The following is a 22,872-nucleotide window of genomic DNA, read 5'->3' as shown; positions in this document are numbered from 1 at the left end:
TTTATATGTTGCGAGATAAATAATTAAAAAAAACACATAATATGATGAAATAATTAAGAAATAAATTGATTTTTTTTTTTTTTAAAGAAACGAAAAAGAAAGTGATTTATTATGAGCAAAACTTCATTAAAACAACATAAAATATAGAATAAAGAAAGACTTGGTGGGGATGATATATGGTGTGTTTTATGTGCATGTTTCTGGGGGTGAGAAGCATGGCTTTATGGATTTGATGGCATTCATGCAGCCTTGCTTGATTATTCTGAAACTTTTATAGAACATTTTATATACATATATATATATATATATATATATATATATATATATATATATATATATACACACACACAGATATCTATGTAAGTATATTACTATATAAATATATTTATATATATATGAATACATGTTATATATAATATATAACATAATATATCTAGATACAGTATATATGTATATGCATTAATATTTCTATATTAATATATTTCTAGATTAATATGCATATGTGAATATATTTCTACATTGATATTCATATATATTATACACATTTATATATATATATATATATATATATATATATATATATATATATATAATACACACATATATATTCTCAATGATTGTTTGTACATGTCCCCACTTAATTGTAAAGTGCTGTGGAATATGTTGGCGCTATATAAATAAAAATTATTATATATATATATATATACACACACACATTAATATACAATGACTTTTCTAATTTAGGTGTTGTTTTGGAATGACATCATGTAGCACCAAACTAAGTCCACACAGAAACCCCACAAAAAATCCAAAATGAAATATTTATTACCGCATTTTTTGTAACACCTTTTTTCTTTAAACATAAACTCACAGTCCTCATACAAGTATTTTAATGTAAATTTGACAAAGCTTAAAGGTAACAGCATTTTTCTCTAATGAGGAACACGTGCTGAGAAAGAAATTATCCATGGACATACAATACCAATCCCACAGCAGGTTTTTACTAGGAGAACATTCTTTTTTTTTTTTTTTCAATTGAGGTAACACATAGAATATCTAACATGAAACATTAATAGAACGAACTCTGAACAGATTTAGTTACAGTATTGTCTTCCTTGCTGTCACTCGCTCGCTCACACTCATCTCCGCACTCACGCTCATTCGCTCTTCAATCTTTGAGTTTACAATGAAGTTCAGTCTGTCATTTGGTGCAAAGACCAGATTGCAGGAAGACCCCCCCTTTCCCACATGTCCACATCTAGGATGGCGCCTCCATTTGTCCATGTCATATCTGTATCTCTGGCCCAATCATTAGAGTCCTTAGTGCTGAGGGACAGGAGCACAGACATGTGTCACCACCATGGTTCCAGTCCAGGTCTTGGCCTAGTTCTTCGCTGGTCACAGGTAAAAATAATCTGTAGCTTTCCATGGACAGGGGGGGTTCTGGCTGAGCCAAGTCATTCATTTGGGAACAACACACATAGTGTGGAAAAACAAGGATATCTCTTTTTTTGTCTCTTCTAAAACTATTTAAATCAACAGAAATGTACAAGTTAACTTAGTTCCTATGATTTATCCTACAGTAGTTATATCTCTGAGTCTTTCTGCTTCCAGAGGGGACTTTTTTTTTTTTAATGGGCATTAAAGTGAACCCATGACTTCACATTTATGTCGGTTCATTGGTCCTTTTGTTGTGGATGAAAAAAAAATTGACAAAATTTAAAAAAATCACAGCTGTCTGGAATTTGAAAACCGACCAAAGTTCAAAAGTCTTAAAATATTATCTTTTTTTTTTCCCTTGAGGTTCCTTATAAGTGATGGGGTTCCTGGACAGAATGAGACTCCCAAGAGTTGGGGTTGATTAGAGTGATGGGGGTGGTTGTGCAGGCATGGCCATCCCTGGGAAAGCAAAGTCTCCGTGTGTCACGATGGCTGATGGTAGATGTAGGGCACTGGTGGTCCATGTCTCGAGGAAGGGTGTGATGCCAACTGGGGAGAAGTGTGAGCTGGTTGTACCAAACTGATACTCGTAGGACCACCCTGAGAAAGACAGTCCCCTGGCATGTACTGCAGACCTAAGAAAAAAAAGAAAGGAAAGCGTTGATTAAGGGGGGGGTCTCCATTATAAATATATATAATGAAAAAAATGTTTTCAATACTTTACATTTCTACAAATCATATTAAAGTATTTGAATCATGGTTAGAAATGAGCCTTGATCGTCCAATTGTAGGATTTACTTTGGTAAAAATCAGAACCTCATTGCATTGTGGGGTCATATTTATGTCTATGACCTGACTACTTGTAGAAACATTTTCTAAAATCTGATCAAATAAGATGCATGTAGTGATTATTCCATCATTAGCAAGAGTTGTAGAACCCGCCAGAGATACAGTCCCATATTTATTCTTAAAGGGAGTATATCAAAGATACAGGTGGGAATTCTTATATCACTAGCCTTGTTATTTTTCCAATCCCCCATACGTTTCCAGAGATGTGGACCTTTTTATTTGGTACTCATTTTTATGGCCTTTACGTAGTGGGTGTGACTCACAGGATAATTTGCAGTGCAGCCTAAATATACGCCCCCAAGGAATCATGTGAGCCACGCCCCCAAGGAATCATGTGAGCCACGCCCCCAAGGAATCTTGTGAGTCCCTTGATAAAAGTCCTCTAGATTAAAAGGGCTGTATCTCTGGGACCGTATGGCGGATTCTAAAAAGAGAAAAAAAAGGAATACTCAGGGGAGCAGTAAGAATGGCAGAAAAACTGGGCACTTTTGACCTCGTGGACATGTACTCTTTGAATGGCGTGTAGAGCTGTATCCTTCCAGGAATCGGTGTTGGTCCAGGATCTTGTCACCTTCTCACATTTATCCATGACAGATTATGTTCTGTGCATTTTGCCTTCGAGCTACATGTATGCCCTGATATTTTGAAATATTTCTAATAATATTCTCTTGGAAATCTGTCCACGTATAATCAGTGATCTCCTTATGGATATTGTTATTACACTGCCCAGTATGGGAAGTTTTATACCAGTAGTTGCTGAACCAGTGATTTGTGGTAAGTTAAACGTTGAAGAACCTCCACATCTCCTCTGATTAGAGGCATCTGCTTAGTTATGACCAGCCCAGGTTATTATTATAAATATGCATCAGAGACGGAATTTGGGACTGATGGGCCCCGATGCAAAATCTGGAATGTGGCCCCAGTTATAATATGTGGCTGCTTTTGCTTTGGGCTCCCTGATGCACCAGCACCTTGGTGCAACTGGTCCCTCCGCACCCATTATAGCTACACCCCAGATGTCCAATAATTGCGAGGCTGGCCAAACTAGTCCTAGGCATAAGGTTTTCCAGACACGGTATTGAATGGTTTAATTAATTAGCCCTATGATCCCACAGACCCTTAAACTGGATGTAGATTTTGGGGCACATATTGGACTCGCTTTTTAAATGGTAAGCAAATTATATTGTTGTCAATGCACAGGATGGCCTGAATAGTCTTGGACATGCCAAGACAACTGGTCCTAGTTCAGGACCGTGTAAGTCCTGGGGTCCTTCATTTTACAAATACAGCAAATGCCATAATGTAGATGATGGTATGGCACTGTATACAGCAATTAAAGAAGCCCTCCTCCTCCCATTACAGTCATCATATTATGTAGCCCCGTGTACTTGCTCATTTTACCTTTCTACCCAGATAATTCTTCTCTTTACAATCACGTGATTAAAAACTGACTTCTTAGCTCTATGTAGAAACAGGAATTCTCTTTTCCCTGCACAAGTCATCCTGGCAGGGGGAGGAGGGAGCAGTTGGGTCAGGAGATGAAGAGGGGGACGATAAATGCAGGGACAAGAGACTTCCTGTTTCTAAAAAGACCTAATGAAAAAGAGAAGAATTATCTGGATAGAAAGGCAAAATGAGCAATTGTAAGTACACAGTGCTGTATAATATGATGGTTGCAATATATTAATTGGATAAAATGAGGAGGAGTGAGTGAGGAGGAGGAGGAGGGCTTCTTTAAATAGATGTGCAAGTTTGAAAAAATTCAGGCATAGGTGTGACGTGATAAAGATTTAGGAATTATAAGTGTGTCAATTATATAGTACCGGTGTCCCTGGCAGGGGGGCATCTAGCAATGATTTATAATAGACCAGTGTGTTATCATTCCAAGAGGGTGGTGGTCCACTCCTGAAGAGGGGCCCACCAGAGGATTCTCCTGTTCTCCTGTGGGCCAGTCCGAGCCTTTGCTTATTTCTTGTGCCACCCAAGACTGCCACAGCGCTCAGCTCCACTTAACCCCAGACACCTGCGATATCAGAGGCGTCCAGCAGATGTTTCTACACAACGTAAAGGGGTGATATGAGGATGGCGAGACGGCAGCCTTATTATTAGCAGAAGTGCTGGAGCCATCTAAACAGTATCCCTGGCGGCATCATTGGCCCCGTGTTTGTTCTAGCCCGGCAGCCTACTCAATGGATGATGATAATTAAGTACCAAGTATACCATATTGTGTGGCTGCATAATCAAATCAAGAGAGGATAATATTCTTCTGTATTAAGCTATTAATGGTAATTGGTCATGAAGCATAAAATATGTTATGTAATTAAATAGGCTAGAAATTATATGGCCTATATTAAGAATTATCCAAGCTGAGAAAATGTTTTCTCTATGGCCGTTATAGGGTACATTGCTTTCTGTTTCCTGACTGCATTTGTAAAAAGGAGGAAGAAATAGGAAAATTGTCTCCATCAGTGGATGTCACGGCGGCCCCTTGAGATGGGCTATGAAATGCTGGCCTCTATTTACATATACAGAATGATTTAATCAAGGTACGTCTTCCTATATTCGGCCTCATTAAACAAAGAAGTTTCAATGTTATATGCAATTCTGTCTGCTCTGCTGCCTTCAGCCAAGGGGATGAAACTGGCAGCCGCACACGTTTTTTTTTTTAATACGTCAAAAACACTTGAAGCTTTAAAGTCTAATGGATTTCTTAATCCAAGTGCAGTCATTCAGCCCTCAGTGAAAAATCCATTGCTTCATATTCACTTGCTCCTAAATGTGTCTCTCTTTAAATTTATTGACTGCTTCCCTCCGTTCTTGTGTGGAGCGATTGATAGGAAGAAGCAACATGTAAAAAAATAAATAAATAAAAGGATGATAAAAATGGCAGGATCTCCCCAGCAAAGCGTCACGACCGTCATCGAGAGTCTACTTTTCTATGCGTATGGGATCATTTGGGCACCCATCCAAGGCTAACAGATTTATATCACTCCGAGGACCGTCGCACTAGCCTCAACATCTCCAGCTTTTAATCTCAAATACGTTTAATTTCACAGAAGGAATTTAATGCCCTGGAAGACATGTCACCTTCAGGATGCAGGTACAGAGAGGACACTGACAAAGGCAGGACAACCCTTCAGGTGCATGGTAATGAGACGCAGGCCCTGGCGCACATACAGTACAGGCGGATTAATACTTGGCTGTTTTATTATTCCACAGGACATGAATTTTCTGACATTACAGGTTCATGCCTGGAAGATCAAGGTCAGCTGTAGCGCTCAAGATAGCACATAGTGACTGCTGGATCCACCCATGTATAATACACTAACCACTGTGCTGTGACACATGGAAAATTCTTATGGGGGAAGGACATGTGTATCTCTAACCTCCAGAAACTGCAGAGGTAAAGGAGCCCGAGCCTTAGATAGACACCCCCTGAAATTCCACAGTTCAGCTGAGCAATAGGATAGGGAAGAAAGCTGCTGCCAGAGTCCTCTGTCAGCGTCTTCTCTTCCCTCAGAAAAAAAGGATTTGATCATTTGTAAATTGTGAGCCCTCGTGGGCAGGGTCCTCTCTCCTGTACCAGTTATGACTTGTATTGCTTAAGATTATTGTACTTGTTTGTAGTATGTATACCCCTCCTCACATGTAAAGCGCCATGGAATAAATGCTGCTATAGTAATAAATAATAATAATAATAATTTGGGTGTTTAAAATCAAACTGCCCTGTAACGCTTCTGTCTCGATTCTTGGGCCCATCTCTGCTCCCGTTGCCTTATGGCTGCCATTCTTTTCTATTCTGCACGTCGGGTTTCACAAATTGCCTGGTGAAGTCCAGTGACATCATCTCCCAAATTCTTATAAAGCCAACTCTGACACTCATGAGTATGAGTAATAGGCCACGATCACACGGTCAGTATTGTATGTACATCAGTATATGTTCAGTATTTTACATCAGTATTTGTAAGCCAAAACCAGGAGTGGAACAATTAGAGGAAACGTATAATAGAAACATATGCACCACTTCCGTATTTATCACCCACTCCTGGTTTTGGCTACAAATACTGATGTAAAATACTGACCAAATACTGACAGTGTGAACATGGCCATAAGTAGCTTTGTTGTCAGTTACCTTGTACATCTCTGCAAACTCATGTTTGTTACTGCAGTCTGCATTTACCTCTTGTCTCAAACCTGCAACTAAAGGTACCTTCACACTAACGACGCTGCAGCGATACAGACAACGATGCCGATCGCTGCAGCGTCGCTGTTTGGTCGCTGGAGAGCTGTCACACAGACCTCTCTCCAGCGACCAACGATGCCGAGGTCCCCGGGTAACAAGGGTAAACATCGGGTTGCTAAGCGCAGGGCCGCGCTTAGTAACCCGATGTTTACCCTGGTTACCAGTGTAAAATGTAAAAATAACAAACAGTACATACTTACATTCGCGTCTCCCGGCGTCCGCTTCCTGCACTGACTGAGTGCCGGCCCTAACAGCAGAGCGGTGACGTCACCGCTGTGCTGTGCTTCCACTTTATGGCCGGCACTCAGTCAGTGCAGGAAGCGGACGGCAGGGGACGTGAAGGTGAGTATGTAGTGTTTGGGTTTTTTACATTTTACACTGGTAACCAGGGTAAACATCGGGTTACTAAGCGCGGCCCTGCGCTTAGTAACCCGATATTTACCCTGGTTACCATTGTAAAACATCGCTGGCATCGTTGCTTTTGGTGTCAAACACGACGATACACGCCGATCTGACGACCAAATAAAGTTCTGAACTTTCAGCAACGACCAGCGATATCACAGCAGGATCTAGATCGCTGCTGCGTGTCAAACACAACGATATCGCTATCCAGGACGCTGCAACGTCACAGATCGCTATCGTTATCGCTGCAAAGTCGTTTAGTGTGAAGGTACCTTAAATCTTCTGCTGTAAACACAAGATTCTTCTCTGGACTTGTTCACATTACAAACGCTGGTGCATCTGAGTTTTTCTTCTCTACTATGGCTGCCATCACACTGTCAGTATTTGGTCAGTATTTTACATCAGTATTTGTAGCCAAACCCAGGAGTGGGTGATAAATACAGAAGTGGTGATGTGTTTCTATTATACTTTTCCTCTATTTGTTCCACTCCTGGTTTTGGTTTACAAATACTGAGGTAAAATACTGACCAAATACTGCTAGTGTGACGGCAGCCTAACAAGTTTGCTTGTTCATCGCTGCTGCCAGCGGTTGTCCATTTGTTTGCTGATTAACCCATCATCTGCCATACACAAACTTTTCTCCGGAGTTGTTTACAACTCTAACATTGTTGCAAGGCCTCAATCGACTATAAAGATAAATGTTTCTCTGGCATTGTTCACACTACTAACACTGTTGCAATTCCTGAATCGACTCTCGTGTGTGTGACTCCTGGCTCAGTGTCTTCTGGTGTTGCTTGTTCTGCTTGTCTACCTGTCGTCATGTATATGCTGCCGGTCCCGGATTTTTACATGTGCCATTTCATAAGTCCTACCCACAGTGCCATCACCTTTGGTTTGTGCTGTTCACCCTGACCTGAGGGTCAGTGAGTCCACTTTCATGGTGAGCCGTTAGCATGCATGATCATTCTCTCTCTTTATACTATGGAAACTTGAGAGGCGCTACACAATTTAGATGGTTATCTGGTCTATACATTTGTATTGTTTGAATGGGGGGGCGGGTCCAGTATGATTGCCTCCAAAATGCTGCATACAATAAAAACATGTGCAGCGCCCCAGAGTCCTGGTCGTTGCAGTACTGTGGCTCAGCCACTAAGGGGAGCCATGGTACGTTCGATGGCACTGAAGGAGTTCTTCCAATCAGGTATCACAGACACCAATATGTTTCACAGCAGGGCCTCCGGGGGGAGCTAAGGGTGCTATTCATTAGGCCACTCCCCACCATAGTGGGTAAACTGGGGGTCAGGCAGGAAGTTAGGGAGAGAACGCTGACGGGATTGAACGGAGCAACACCTTGTGGCAGAGGGTGTTGTGAAGGGAGAGACTGTAGGGTCTCTGCCAGGGGTGGGATCCTGGCAGAGGCTTGGCATTGAGAGAACGTAACGGGACCGTGCCTGCTCAGCTTAGCGGCGGTGCCCAAGAAAGGACTAGAAGCGAGGCAGATTGTGCTGAGTGAGAAACGAGATCAAGCAGAAGGAGAATACCAGCAGGGGTTTTGTTGAAAGAGGCAGCACCCTGCTGAGGCGCAATACCGGTGGCCGGAACGCCGAGGGAGTGGATTAGAATACAGCTTCAAGCCATACTCCAAACAGCGGCAGGACAGTCGGTCTCAGGCGGGCTGTCTACCACATATCACCTATGAAGTCTTGGGGGGCAATTGCGGGAGAGGGGCGTCTCTAGGGTCCCGGAAGAACTCCAGGCCTACCTGACAAACGGGTGCCATTCCAACCTGAATACAGGGAGGGGTGGATTACAGAGGAACATCAAATCGAGTTGTGAGGGAACTTAAGAAACAGACACAACCGTTGTGGGGTCACTTTCCGTGAGCACAGCAGGGAAGGACTACAACACATAGCGCTAGAAGGAAGGCACAGATTTCCACCTGAGAGGAGGACTCTGGAGGTGCCATTGGACCGGCCGGACTTGCGCAGCCTGGTGAACCGTATTCTGGACTGAGGACTCAGAGATCTCCAGTAAAGAGGTAAAGAGACTGCAACCTGGTGTCCTCGTTATTTACCGCGACCTGCACCCCACAACTGCACCGCTACACCACCATTAGCACCACTTATTTCACCGGACGTCCCCCACTGACGGACAGGGCCACGGACCGGGTCTAGCCACCGTGACAACCCCAGGACTGAGACCTAGAGGCCCGGCTCCGGGTACCCCTCGGCCCTGCGGCGGTGTGGGGGCGCGCCGCAGATCTTGGCGTCACGAACAGGATCTACTTAAGCCTGAAGAATCAGGTCATGTGTGCCTAGAGGCTGTGATTTACTGTGCTTGAACTGTACTTTATTGAGAGGACTGTGTGTTGTACCATTTGCCGCCAAAATCCGCCGCCATTGCAGCGCTGAGGAGAGCGCAGGAAGAGAAGAGGGGCGTGGAGTGAGCGTAGACAAGCTGGAGAGCGCGAAGAACAATGGCCGCCCAGTCTAAGTATTTCTGTGTCCTGAGGACGTTCCCGTCAACAGCTGAGGTACGCCTCCTGATCTTGGTCGGAGGGTGGAGACCATGGGGACGGGGCCGCCCACGGAAGAGACCGCGGGAAGAAGACGCGGGAGAGGAGAAAAAGATGGCGACACCCGGAGCACCATGCGGAGCTGACCCGGCCCGGCCTGAGGCTGCGCAGCCTGGGGTAGCCCCAGAGATACCAACACTGCGGGGTCTGACCCTCGCAGGGCCACAGATGGGACGACCCCCTGTACCGATGTCCGCGGAGTGCGCGGCTGCAGCCGAGGCCCGACAGTTAGCACGCCGGCTGAAAGAGGATGCCCGTGTGCTTGCTCGGATGGGTCAACCAACGGAGATCCGCTTGTCCCCAGTATCCCCCGCTCCGTCCCACCTGGCCGCGTCTGAAGGTACGCTACCGACTCCGGACCTGAAAATAATTCCGGACGCCGAACACTTCCGGCGTCTGATGGCCGCCTGGCGGAGCCGACCCCAGCCGGCGGAGCAGATTGATTCGATTGGCGCGCCGGAGATTCCGACCTCGCACTGGGGTGTGGTGGTGGCCTTTAATCCCCGATATGGGAGAGGAGTGATCCAAGAAATTGGAGAACCAGTACAAGTTCGGGTAAACCGAGAAGAGGTGGAACCTTGCCGCGGGGGGTTTGATCGCGACCTGGAGCCAGGAGATGCCGTCACCTATACGAGGTGGAAGAGGGACGCCAGTGAGACGGGCTGGTTCGCTCGAGGGGTCCAGCGATGCATCGCCCTCCGGGCTGCGGCGGGGACACCAGAAGGGGATAGTCCCGGAGGAAAGGCAGCAGAACCCGGCCCCGCGGAACCGCAAGGAGCCCAGCCTCGCCGCACTCCGGAGGGACGTGTGCACCTGCCGACAAGGAGGACCCCCCGGAGGGGAATCTTATCCTTACTGGGACCAGAACGGCGTCCTGGCTCACCGGGCCGATCTGTTGGTCTGGTGAGGCCAGAGAAGAGATCACCTTCCGCAGAACCTCAGTAAGACATTGCTGTCAGAAAATGTAAATAGTTGCTATTTTATTGTTTTAACTATTCCTGATTGTTTGCTGCTAAAACCCGTCTAGGGTAAACTTTAAAAGGTGACCCCTTTGTTGACGCGGGGTCACTACTGCTGTTTCTTTGAAGTTTTGCACAAAAGTTACACAAACTGTGAAATCATGGACTGTGCATGATTCGAACTTCCTTGTAAATAGTTGCACCTTCTTAAGGGTGCCTCCTACTGGTTTTAGTTAAAAGACACTTTGCGAAGATACCTTTCCTACTGGTTTTAGTTAAAAGACACTTTGCGAAGATACCTTTCCTACTGGTTTTAGTTAAAAGACACTTTGCGAAGATGCCATTCCGGAGCCTTTGCGTGGACTGGTAGGCTGAGAAGACGAGCTACCTCAGAAAGGCTTGGTCCCCTCTTAAAGGGGATGCGTGGAATTGAACTTGAAAGCGATACTGTTTTAGAACAGTAAGATGATGATGCTTTGAAAAGAATGTAACTGTTTTACATGAAAAGTTATATGTGTTTAAATTGTTTGAATTGTGAAATCTGAAAATTATGTTTTGTGAAAGGAAAAGATGCAGAGAGCCCGCAGGGGTAGAAGTAGAGATCTGCATAGTTGAAAGTAAAGAAGTAATGATGAAGGTGAGGATAGAAGGTAAACCCTGCGTCCCCATAGAAAGTTACTTTGTTACTAAGGACAGAAAGCGAACCCGTAGGGGTTAGAGAGTGAGTCCTTAAAGGAGCCGAGTAGAGCTGGCTCAGAGTTCTTTAAACGAAAGGAATGTTATGTCTATACTATGTATAGTAGCGAAAGGCAGTAGGCCCTGGCTGAACGGGGCGGTCCTGTAAAAGAAAGGAGAGGCAGTAGGTCTGGTGCCATAGGGACAGGCGGTCCTGCAGGTTCAAAGTAGGAGAATGTGAAGTTACCCTACCCTGTAATGTGATTATAGGAAGGCCTTTGGTAAACTAAGAGTGTATGTTTCTTAAAGGCAATGTTAATTTATTGTTCTAGAATTTGCACTAAGTAGAATACCCGGTTGGGTAACAGGAGTTATGTATAGCCTCTAATTTATAAAGTTGACTATGTTTGTAACGTTAAAAGTGTCCTCACCTCCCATAAAGGGAAGCCTGTTCAAGTATACTTATTGTTTTGCACTCAACAAAATTGTATGTCTTTTTGCTAATCTGTATTGTTGTTTTTCTTCCCAGTCCCGGAGTACTGTGTTTAACCAGGGGGGAGTGCAGCGCCCCAGAGTCCTGGTCGTTGCAGTACTGTGGCTCAGCCACTAAGGGGAGCCATGGTACGTTCGATGGCACTGAAGGAGTTCTTCCAATCAGGTATCACAGACACCAATATGTTTCACAGCAGGGCCTCCGGGGGGAGCTAAGGGTGCTATTCATTAGGCCACTCCCCACCATAGTGGGTAAACTGGGGGTCAGGCAGGAAGTTAGGGAGAGAACGCTGACGGGATTGAACGGAGCAACACCTTGTGGCAGAGGGTGTTGTGAAGGGAGAGACTGTAGGGTCTCTGCCAGGGGTGGGATCCTGGCAGAGGCTTGGCATTGAGAGAACGTAACGGGACCGTGCCTGCTCAGCTTAGCGGCGGTGCCCAAGAAAGGACTAGAAGCGAGGCAGATTGTGCTGAGTGAGAAACGAGATCAAGCAGAAGGAGAATACCAGCAGGGGTTTTGTTGAAAGAGGCAGCACCCTGCTGAGGCGCAATACCGGTGGCCGGAACGCCGAGGGAGTGGATTAGAATACAGCTTCAAGCCATACTCCAAACAGCGGCAAGACAGTCGGTCTCAGGCGGGCTGTCTACCACATATCACCTATGAAGTCTTGGGGGGCAATTGCGGGAGAGGGGCGTCTCTAGGGTCCCGGAAGAACTCCAGGCCTACCTGACAAACGGGTGCCATTCCAACCTGAATACAGGGAGGGGTGGATTACAGAGGAACATCAAATCGAGTTGTGAGGGAACTTAAGAAACAGACACAACCGTTGTGGGGTCACTTTCCGTGAGCACAGCAGGGAAGGACTACAACACATAGCGCTAGAAGGAAGGCACAGATTTCCACCTGAGAGGAGGACTCTGGAGGTGCCATTGGACCGGCCGGACTTGCGCAGCCTGGTGAACCGTATTCTGGACTGAGGACTCAGAGATCTCCAGTAAAGAGGTAAAGAGACTGCAACCTGGTGTCCTCGTTATTTACCGCGACCTGCACCCCACAACTGCACCGCTACACCACCATTAGCACCACTTATTTCACCGGACGTCCCCCACTGACGGACAGGGCCACGGACCGGGTCTAGCCACCGTGACAACCCCAGGACTGAGACCTAGAGGCCCGGCTCCGGGTACTCCTCGGCCCTGCGGCGGTGTGGGGGCGCGCCGCACATGCATACTTAGGCTACTTTCACAGATCAGGCTTTCGCTGTCAGGCTCAATCTGGCTAATTTAAAAAAAAAAAAAAAGGGATCCGGCGAATGTTGCCGCCAGATCCGTTTTTTTTCCCATAGACTTGTATTAGTGCCAGATTGCGCCGGATGACATTGTATTTCGGCCGGTTTTCCCCGGATCCGGCAAATCTGCTGTTTCCGGTTTCTGGAAAAAACGTCCATAGCAATGTTTTTTGTCTCCGGCAAAAAAGCCGGAAGCGCCGGATCCGGCTCTTCTGGCTGTTTGCTAGAATGCCAGGGGACTGTCTTTCTCAGGGTGGTCCTACGAGTATCAGTTTGGTACAACCAGCTCACACTTCTCCCCAGTTGGCATCACACCCAGGGCCGTTTCTTCAACAGGGCGGGCAGGGCGGCCACACGGGGCGCCGTGGGGCCGGGGGGCGCAGGAGAGGCCTCGGGCCCCGGTGGTCCCCTGCCCGCTGCTGCTGCTGTTTAAGGGCTGTCAGGGGCGCGGATGCCGCGCTCAGTGCTGAGCGCGGGCGCGCCCTGCCCGAACTCAGCTGCAAATCTGACAGCTGAGCGGTCAGATCATCGCCTCGCGTCGCCGCGCCCCCCCCCCCGCACCGCACATAATGGTTGCGGCCACCTCGGCGCCGCCACTCACCCATACCTCCCAACCGTCCCGATTTCAGCGGGACAGTCCCGCTTTGGCACCGGGGTCCCGCTGTCCCGCTTCGGGCATTTAAAATCCCGAATTTGCGGCCGCCGGTGAAGCCCCGCCCACTTCCGGGACGTAGAGAGAGCCTGTTTTTTTTTTTTTTTATATAAAAGCTGCCTCCTGACCGCCCGCGCAACACCCCCCCCCCCTCCCGCCCCCTGTGCGGCGCTGCCACGCTGAAGGAGAGAGCCTGCAGCAATCAAGAAGAAAGGTCAGCGATTCACTACCTCTGGCTGTGTGTGCACGGAGCTCCGGCTTCTGCTCTTAGCTGCTATCCCGGCAGAGAAGGAGAGACGGGGGAGGTGCCGGGATAGTGCAGAGCTGTGAGCAGGAGACTGAAGACTTCAGCAGAGAGCTGCACATGGACATCAGCCGCCCCTGCATCACAGAGGAGATTGTGTGTGTGTGATGTGTGTGATGGCTGCGTGTGTGTGTGTGTGATGGCTGGGTGTGTGTGTGTGATGGCTGTGTGTGTGTGATGGCTGCGTGTGTGTGTGTGTGATGGCTGCGTGTGTGTGATGGCTGCGTGTGTGTGTGTGATGGCTGTGTGTGTGTGATGGCTGCGTGTGTGTGTGTGTGATGGCTGCGTGTGTGTGTGTGTGATGGCTGCGTGTGTGTGTGTGATGGCTGCGTGTGTGTGTGATGGCTGCGTGTGTGTGTGTGATGGCTGCGTGTGTGTGTGTGATGGCTGCGTGTGTGTGTGATGGCTGCATGTGTGATGGCTGCGCGTGTGTGTGTGTGTGTGATGGCTGCGTGTGTGTGTGTGATGGCTGTGTGTGTGATGGCTGCGTGTGTGTGTGATGGCTGCGTGTGTGTGTGTGATGGCTGCGTGTGTGTGATGGCTGCGTGTGTGTGATGGCTGCGTGTGTGTGATGGCTGCGTGTGTGTGATGGCTGCGTGTGTGTGTGATGGCTGTGTGTGTGTGATGGCTGCGTGTGTGTGATGGCTGTGTGTGTGTGATGGCTGTGTGTGTGTGATGGCTGTGTGTGTGTGATGGCTGTGTGTGTGTGATGGCTGTGTGTGTGTGATGGCTGCGTGTGTGTGATGGCTGCGTGTGTGTGTGATGGCTGCGTGTGTGTGTGTGTGTGATGGCTGCGTGTGTGATGTCTGCGTGTGTGTGTGATGGCTGCATGTGTGTGTGATGGCTGCGTGTGTGTGTGTGTGTGATGGCTGCGTGTGTGTGTGTGATGGCTGCGTGTGTGTGTGTGTGATGGCTGCGTGTGTGTGTGTGTGATGGCTGCGTGTGTGTGTGATGGCTGCGTGTGTGATGCATTTGTGTCAAAGCTGCATGTGTTTGTGAGCTGCGTGCGTGTGAGCTGCGTGCCTGTGTGTGAGCTGCGTGCCTGTATGTCATTATACAGTATGGAGCATCATGTGTGGTCATTATACAATATGGAGCATCATGTGCGGTCATTATACAGTATGGAGCATCATGTGCGGTCATTATACAGTATGGAGCATTATGTGTGGCCATTATACAGTATGGAGCATCATGTGCGGTCATTATACAGTATGGAGCATCATGTGCGGTCATTATACAATATGGAGCATCATGTGCGGTCATTGTACAGTATGGAGCATCATGTGCGGTCATTATACAGTATGGAGCATCATGTGCGGTCATTATACAGTATGGAGCATCATGTGTGGCCATTATACAGTATGGAGCATCATGTGCGGTCATTATACAGTCTGGAGCATCATGTGCGGTCATTATACAGTCTGGAGCATCATGTGCGGTCATTATACAGTCTGGAGCATCATGTGCGGTCATTATACAGTCTGGAGCATCATGTGCGGTCATTATACAGTCTGGAGCATCATGTGCGGTCATTATACAGTCTGGAGCATCATGTGCGGTCATTATACAGTATGGAGCATCATTTGCGGTCATACAGTATGGAGCATCATGTGCGGTCATTATACAGTATGGAGCATCATGTGCGGTCATTATACAGTATGGAGCATCATGTGGGGTCATTATACAGTATGGAGCATCATGTGCGGTCATTATACAGTCTGGAGCATCATGTGCGGTCATTATACAGTATGGAGCATCATTTGCGGTCATACAGTATGGAGCATCATGTGTGTTCATTATACAGTATGGAGCATCATGTGCGGCCATTATACAGTATGGAGCATCATGTGGGGTCATTATACAGTATGGAGCATCATGTGCGGTCATTATACAGTATGGAGCATCATGTGCGGTCATACAGTATGGAGCATCATGTGTGTTCATTATACAGTATGGAGCATCATGTGTGGCCATTATACAGTATGGAGCGTCATGTGTGTTCATTATACAGTATGGAGCATCATGTGTGGCCATTATACAGTATGGGGCACTGTGTGGCCATATTTTTTTGTTTATAATTATTGTATATGAAACAGTGTGATCGGCAGTGCTAAATGGGTGTGGTTGGGATGTGGATATGGGTGTGACTAATTATGAATGGGTGTGGTCAGAGGCGTGGCCTAAAATTTGCCGCGGCGCGCAAAGCGCGCCGCAAACTTTGTCCCTCTTTCCCATCTTCAAAAGTTGGGAGGTATGACTCACCTCCGCTCCGCGCTGGATGAACAGCGAGAATGAACAGCCAGGATGAGGCAGCTCGGCCACTCCCACACTGATAGCAGGGGCGCCGCGCTCTCGGCTGAGCACGGGCGCTCCCTGAGACAGTGATCAAAGAGCTAAGCACACACACTATCACTGTCAGACTAGGCTGCCTGGCTGTTGCCAATTTCAATGCTGGACAGGACAGGCTGCAGTCTAGTCTGACAGTGGTAGCAGTATAGCAAAAATGCCCACCCCCTGCCTATGGATTAGTCCTTCCCTTCCCAGCAGCCCCATTTAGCAGTCTGAGCGCGCTCAGACTCAGAGGGCAGAGGGCACTGACACACTGAACAGGTGAGGGGGTCTGAGGGATGGGATGGGTTGGGCTAGCCTTTTTTTTTGGATGGGGACCCCCACACCTGCCCCCCCCCCAACCACCCTTGGGGCATGCTGATTTGGCATGCCCCACAGCATGAAACCCGGGAGGGGGCCCAGCTGACTTACCTCATCTTTGGCAGTCTGGTGGCATCCTCACCCAGGCGAGAAGTGTTGGAAAGAGTTATGGCAGTAACTGTATACCTGGCAACCAATAATTTAGCTTTTCGAGGATCGTCAAATACATTGTTTACACCAAATAATGGACATTTCCTTGGGCTTATAGAGCTTCTTGGAAAATTTGAACCAGTAATGAGAGATCATTTAAAACGAATTACTTCCCAGGAAATCCATACACATTACTGTGGAAATTTAATTCAAAATGAAATTATCTGCTTGATGGCCTCTCAGGTGAAGAAATGTATTCTAGAAAAAGCCAAAAGATCTAAGTATTTTTCAATAATGTTGGACTGCACACAAGATGCAGGTCACACTGAACAGTTGTCATACACCTTAAGATTTGTTGATATAGATGATGATCACGTAGCAATAAAGGAACATTTTATTGGCTATCGTCCTGCTACTGATACATCTGGGGAAAGTCTCGCCAATCTCCTTTTAGAAGAGATTAGTAAATGTGACCTGGAATTAGAAAATGAACTGGCAGAAAAGCTGAATTATTCGGAAGCTATTAATGCTTTTGCAGCGGCTAAATCTAGAAGAGTCAGTTTCTCATAAATCTGCAACCTACAATTTTTAGGATCTGTTTCCAAAATAATTAATAGATATTATTTACCTACAACTTTGTTCTCACCGTTAATAATTAGCATACTTGTCCCTTTTCCCCAAGTTCTATATAAGTTAAAGGCAAATTATAATTTATTAAAAAAAGGGAAGATACAAGCCTGCTCTCTATTTATTACTCAAGCCCACAAAAATAATGTTTATTATTTTCGGTGCCGGGGGGGGGGGGGGGGGGGGAGAAATTTCCTACTCTCGCCCTGTGTCATTTTTGGGCTAGAAACTGCCCTGATCACACCCTTCCTCGAGACATGGACCACCAGTGCCCTACATCTACCATCAGCCATCGTGAGACACGGAGACTTTGCTTTCCCAGGGATGGCCATACTTTTTTGTTAAGTATATAATTCCACATGTGTTAATTCGGTGCCGGATTCCGTTTTTTTAAACTGAGCATGCTCCAATTTTTTTTTATCCAATTATCTGGATATGCTAGTCGGATCCGTCGAAAAAACGGTTCCGTCGCATCAGTTTTTCTCAATCTGCGACGGATCCGTTTTTTCCAACATTCGACGGATTGTCCCTGACGGCAAAAACCTGATGTGTGAAAGTAGCCTTACCTGCTGGACTGGCTCTGAGCCATTCGTCCCCCCGACGATCTTGTGACAAAATGTCACATGAGCACTGCAGCCCATCAGCAGTGACTGATTAGCTGAAGCCTTCACAAACAGCAGACTTACTGACGTTTCTGTGAGCATCTGCACATGGTTTTAAGAAATCTGTATACATACAGCCAAAAACAGCCCCTTTTATATGTATGGAATACATTCTTTAGTTGCAGAAATGTTGTATGTAGATCTGCCAGCCGCGAGTATACCGTTCTAGTAACATTTCCTTAACTTTTGAGCCCAATTCTATATTATTGCATTTGGACCTGTTTTGGGTTTTGTTGCTTGCTTTTCATTTGCGCCTCATTCCTCATTTAATTTGCTCCTTTTTTTACATGTTCCCCTATTTTTTTTTTCATGTTCGTCATTGTGAGCGGAGTTTGGGGTTTCCAAATGTTTTCACATAATTCATCAATTGCGACTTTTTAAAAAGTCACTACATTTTTGTGCAAATGTCCTGTGTAATTCATTCCCTTAAATATCCCATATTGCGGCTTTCATTCTATACTTGCCTTTTTTTTTTAATCACTTTTCTTTTTTTTCATAGTATTTGTTGATTTTTTTTCCTTTAAAATGCCGCTTGTGGTTCATGAACTTTGTGTAAAGGAACGAAATGGTCTTTATTCTTGTCTTTCATCTGTTTTGTAAGTTTTTAGCACACAAAAAAAACCAACTCACTTTTTGCAAAATGGCACAAAAATTGCTCCAAAATATCTGTCATACATAGGACTGGAGGACATTTTCAACAAATTTAGCGACGTTTTAAAAAGTCTCAAATGATGAATCAGGCAAAAAAAATACAAAATTCTGGAAACCTTAGACTCTGTACACAGTGGCGAACTAAAAAAATGCAATGGGATAGTACATATAAAATAGGCTAAAAGGTGCAAATTGAACAGTGGATATGGCACAAACAAAAAATAGGTGCAAAACAGCAAAAGAAAACCACCAAACAACAAAAAACAGGTGCAAAACAGCCAAAAAAAAGCAAAACAACAAAAAACAGGTGCAAAACAGCCAAAAAAAAGCAAAACAACAAAAAACAGGTGCAAAACAGCCAAAAAAAAAAAAGGTGCAAAACAGCAGAAAAACAAACAGAAAACAGGTGCAAAACAGCAAAAAAAAAAAAAACAACAAAAAATAAGTGCAAAAGCCATAAAGAATTGGGCCTTATGTCTCTATAAGACACATCATCCTGAAGATACTTACTTCCCCTTGTTTGTGATTGCTCTGCAATTTAATGGTTACATATAGTGCCACTGCCCATCCATGCCCATATTCATTCCCATTCCGCTCATCGGTCCTGGATGGGGAAAAGAAACAGAAAAAAAGTCGCTATAATTTCTATACCGTAAACATAATAACATTTTATATATATATATATATATATATATATATATATATATATATATATATATATATATATATATATATATATATATATATATATATATATATATATATATATATATATATATATACACCGGTATATATATATATATATATATATATATATATATATATATATATATATATATATATATATATATATATATATATATATATGTTTATTTATACCAGCAATATATCAAGATCCACTGGCAATATAAATATAGCGCTATCATAAAATATATAAACATAAAACATTTCAGAATTATCCAAAAATTCCCTGCCTTCATGTAAACTCTGCTGGGTATAATAAGCCTGTCTGTTCAAGATACAGTGGAGATTACAATGTAGTAAAAAGGTACAAAGGGATTGTCAATGAGAAAGTTCCCTAAAGCCTTTAGGGGGCGCTGTACAATCAAGTATATTCACATACATCCCTCTACTAGAATAGTTTCCTATACATAATATAGAGAACGAAGGCTTCTACTTCCTAATATGAAGTCTGAAATATTACTTTAGTTCTTATTGCTTTTGCTGTAGCTGTTATGTTGTCACTTTGTTTGTAAATTTTCTTTTCCGTCTCTAGTTTTTTTCTTTAGAAAAATACAATTAGCCGGAATGTGTATAGGCACAGATAAGGTATATCTAGGCTTTGATTCACATTTTGCACATATATTATTATTATTATTATTATTTATTGTTATAGCGCCATTTATTCCATGGCGCTTTACAAGTGAATATATCCTTATGTATATCTTTTTTTTACACCCTAGCATATTCAAGGCTCGGCTATTATTTATTTGTGGCATTAGGATCAGTTTTCTTGCACCTGAACTGAACAAAGCTGAAGTTATAATGTTTAATGTTCATCAGGCTTTTCTCTATAAATATATATAGAAAAAGAATATATATATATATATATATATATATATATATATATATATACACTCACCGGCCACTTTATTAGGTACACCATGCTAGTAACGGGTTGGACCCCCTTTTGCCTTCAGAACTGCCTCAATTCTTCGTGGCATAGATTCAACAAGGTGCTGGAAGCATTCCTCAGAGATTTTGGTCCATATTGACATGATGGCATCACACAGTTGCCGCAGATTTGTCGGCTGCACATCCCAAAGATGCTCCATACAAGGCAGGATGGATCCATGCTTTCATGTTGTTTACGCCAAATTCTGACCCTACCATCCGAATGTCGCAGCAGAAATCGAGACTCATCAGACCAAGCAACGTTTTTCCAATCTTCTACTGTCCAATTTCGATGAGCTTGTACAAATTGTAGCCTCAGTTTCCTGTTCTTAGCTGAAAGGAGTGGTACCCGGTGTGGTCTTCTGCTGCTGTAGCCCATCTGCCTCAAAGTTCGACGCACTGTGTGTTCAGAGATGCTCTTAGGCCTACCTTGGTTGTAACGGGTGGCGATTTGAGTCACTGTTGCCTTTCTATCAGCTCGAACCAGTCTGCCCATTCTCCTCTGACCTCTGGCATCAACAAGGCATTTCCGCCCACAGAACTGCCGCTCACTGGATTTTTTTTCTTTTTCGGACCATTCTCTGTAAACCCTAGAGATGGTTGTGCGTGAAAATCCCAGTAGATCAGCAGTTTCTGAAATACTCAGGCCAGCCCTTCTGGCACCAACAACCATGCCACGTTCAAAGGCACTCAAATCACCTTTCTTCCCCATACTGATGCTCGGTTTGAACTGCAGGAGATTGTCTTGACCATGTCTACATGCCTAAATGCACTGAGTTGCCGCCATGTGATTGGCTGATTAGAAATTAAGTGTTAACAAGAAGTTGGACAGGTGTACCTAATAAAGTGGCCAGTGAGTGTATATATATATACACGTATTCTATTCTTTTACTATATACACACACGTGGTCAAAATTGTTGGTACCCCTCATTTAATGACAGAAAAACCCACAATGGTCACAGAAATAACTTGAATCTGACAAAAGTAAAAATAAATAAAAAAATCTATGAAAATGAACAAATGAAAGTCAGACATTGCTTTTAAACCATGCTTCCACAGAATTAAAAAAAAAATAAAACTCATCAATTAGGCCTGGACAGAAATGATTATACCCTTAACTTAATATTTTGTTGCACAACCTTTTGAGGCAATCACTGCAATAAAACGATTCCTGTAACTGTCAATGAGACTTCTGCACCTCTCGACAAGTATTTTGGCCTACTCCTCACGAGCAAACTGTTCCAGTTGTCTTGTGTTTGAAGGCTGCCTTTTCCAGACGGCATGTTTCAGCTCTTTCCAAAGATGCTCAATAGGATTAGGTCAGGGCTCATAGAAGGCCACTTCAGAATAGTCCAATGTTTTCCTCTTAGACATTCTTGGGTGTTTTTTAGCTGTGTGTTTTGGGTCATTATCCTGTTGCAAGACTCATGACCTGGGACTGAGACCAAGCTTTCTGACACTGGGCAGCATATTTCTCTCTAGAATCCCTTGATAGCCTTGAGATTTCATTGTTCCCTGCACAGATTCTAGACACCCTGTGCCAGATGCAGCAAAGTAGCCCCAGAACATAACAGAGCCTCCTCCATGTTTCACAGTAGGGACAGTCTTTTATTCTTGATATGCTTCATTTTTCCATCTGTGAGCATAGAGCTGATGTGCCTTGCCAAAAAGTTCAAATTTTTGTCTCATCTGTCCATAGGACATTCTTCCATAAGCTTTGTTGCTTGTCAACATATAGTTATGCAAATTTCAGTATGGCTTTTTATAATTTTTTTTCAACAATGGTGTCTTTGTTGGTCGTCTCCCATGAAGTCCACTTTGGTTCATACAACGACAGATGGTGCAGTCTGACACTGATGTTTCTTGAGCTTGAAGTTCACCTTTAATCTGTTTAGAAGTTTTTCTGGGCTCTTTTGTTACCATTCATATTTTCCGTCTCTTTGATTTGTCATTAATTTTCCTCCTGCGGCCACGTCCAGGGAGGTTGGCTACAGTCCCATGGATCTTAACTGTAGTCACAGGAACATCACGCTGCTTGGAGATGGTCTTAGAACTTTTACCTTTAACATGTTTGTCTATAATTCTCTTTCTAATCTCCTGAGACAACTCTTTCCTTCGCTTCCTCTGGTCCATGTTGAGTGTGATACACACCATGTCACCAAACAGCACAGTGAGTATCTGTAGCCCTATATACAGGCCCACTCACTGATTCCAAGATTGTAGACACCAGTGATTCTAGTTAGTGGACACACCGCAATTTAACATGTCCCTTTTGTCACATTATTTTCAGGGGAACCATAATTTCTGTCTAGGCCTATTTCATGAGTTTTATTTGTTGTTAAATTCTGTGGAAGCATTGACCATTCTGTGAGCATTGTGGGTTTTTCTGTCTGTCATTAAACGAGGGGTAACAACAATTTTAACCACGTGTGTACAATCTATTCTCTTACTATATATATATATATATATATATATATATATATATATATATATATATATATATATATATATATTCTATTCTTTTACTATATATATATGTAGTAAAAGAATAGAATATTCTATATATGGTAAGAGAATA

The 22,872-nt window shown here is 44.5% G+C and overlaps 1 protein-coding gene and 1 long non-coding RNA gene across 22 annotated transcripts in view; one reads left to right on the top strand and one right to left on the bottom strand.

Annotated features, from left to right (window-relative positions):
- Positions 1-6,187, top strand: part of LOC143775548 (uncharacterized) — a 13,527-nt gene extending 7,340 nt beyond the window's left edge. For 2 of the 3 annotated variants that reach the window (XR_013215663.1, XR_013215662.1), the window contains exons 2-4: positions 4,688-4,835; positions 5,346-5,429; positions 5,509-6,187. This is a non-coding gene — a long non-coding RNA (uncharacterized LOC143775548). Of the gene's footprint in view, positions 1-4,548; positions 4,836-5,345; positions 5,430-5,508 lie in introns of those variants that run through there. The other variant, XR_013215661.1, reaches the window with a different exon arrangement.
- Positions 808-22,872, bottom strand: part of MEIS2 (Meis homeobox 2) — a 182,514-nt gene continuing 160,449 nt past the window's right edge. For 17 of the 19 annotated variants that reach the window (XM_077263746.1, XM_077263656.1, XM_077263667.1 and 14 more), the window contains 2 exons: positions 19,130-19,223; positions 808-2,075 (listed from right to left, as the gene is read on the bottom strand). In XM_077263746.1, the coding sequence (XP_077119861.1) occupies positions 19,165-19,223 (59 nt within the window). In that variant the 3' untranslated portion in view covers positions 808-2,075; positions 19,130-19,164. The remainder of the gene's footprint in view (positions 2,076-19,129; positions 19,224-22,872) is intronic. The other 2 variants (XM_077263788.1, XM_077263797.1) reach the window with 1 other exon arrangement.

The sequence above is a fragment of the Ranitomeya variabilis genome, chromosome 1, assembly GCF_051348905.1.
Source record: "Ranitomeya variabilis isolate aRanVar5 chromosome 1, aRanVar5.hap1, whole genome shotgun sequence".
In the NCBI taxonomy this organism is placed as follows: domain Eukaryota; kingdom Metazoa; phylum Chordata; class Amphibia; order Anura; family Dendrobatidae; genus Ranitomeya; species Ranitomeya variabilis.
This window is presented reverse-complemented; position numbering and strand designations above follow the sequence as displayed.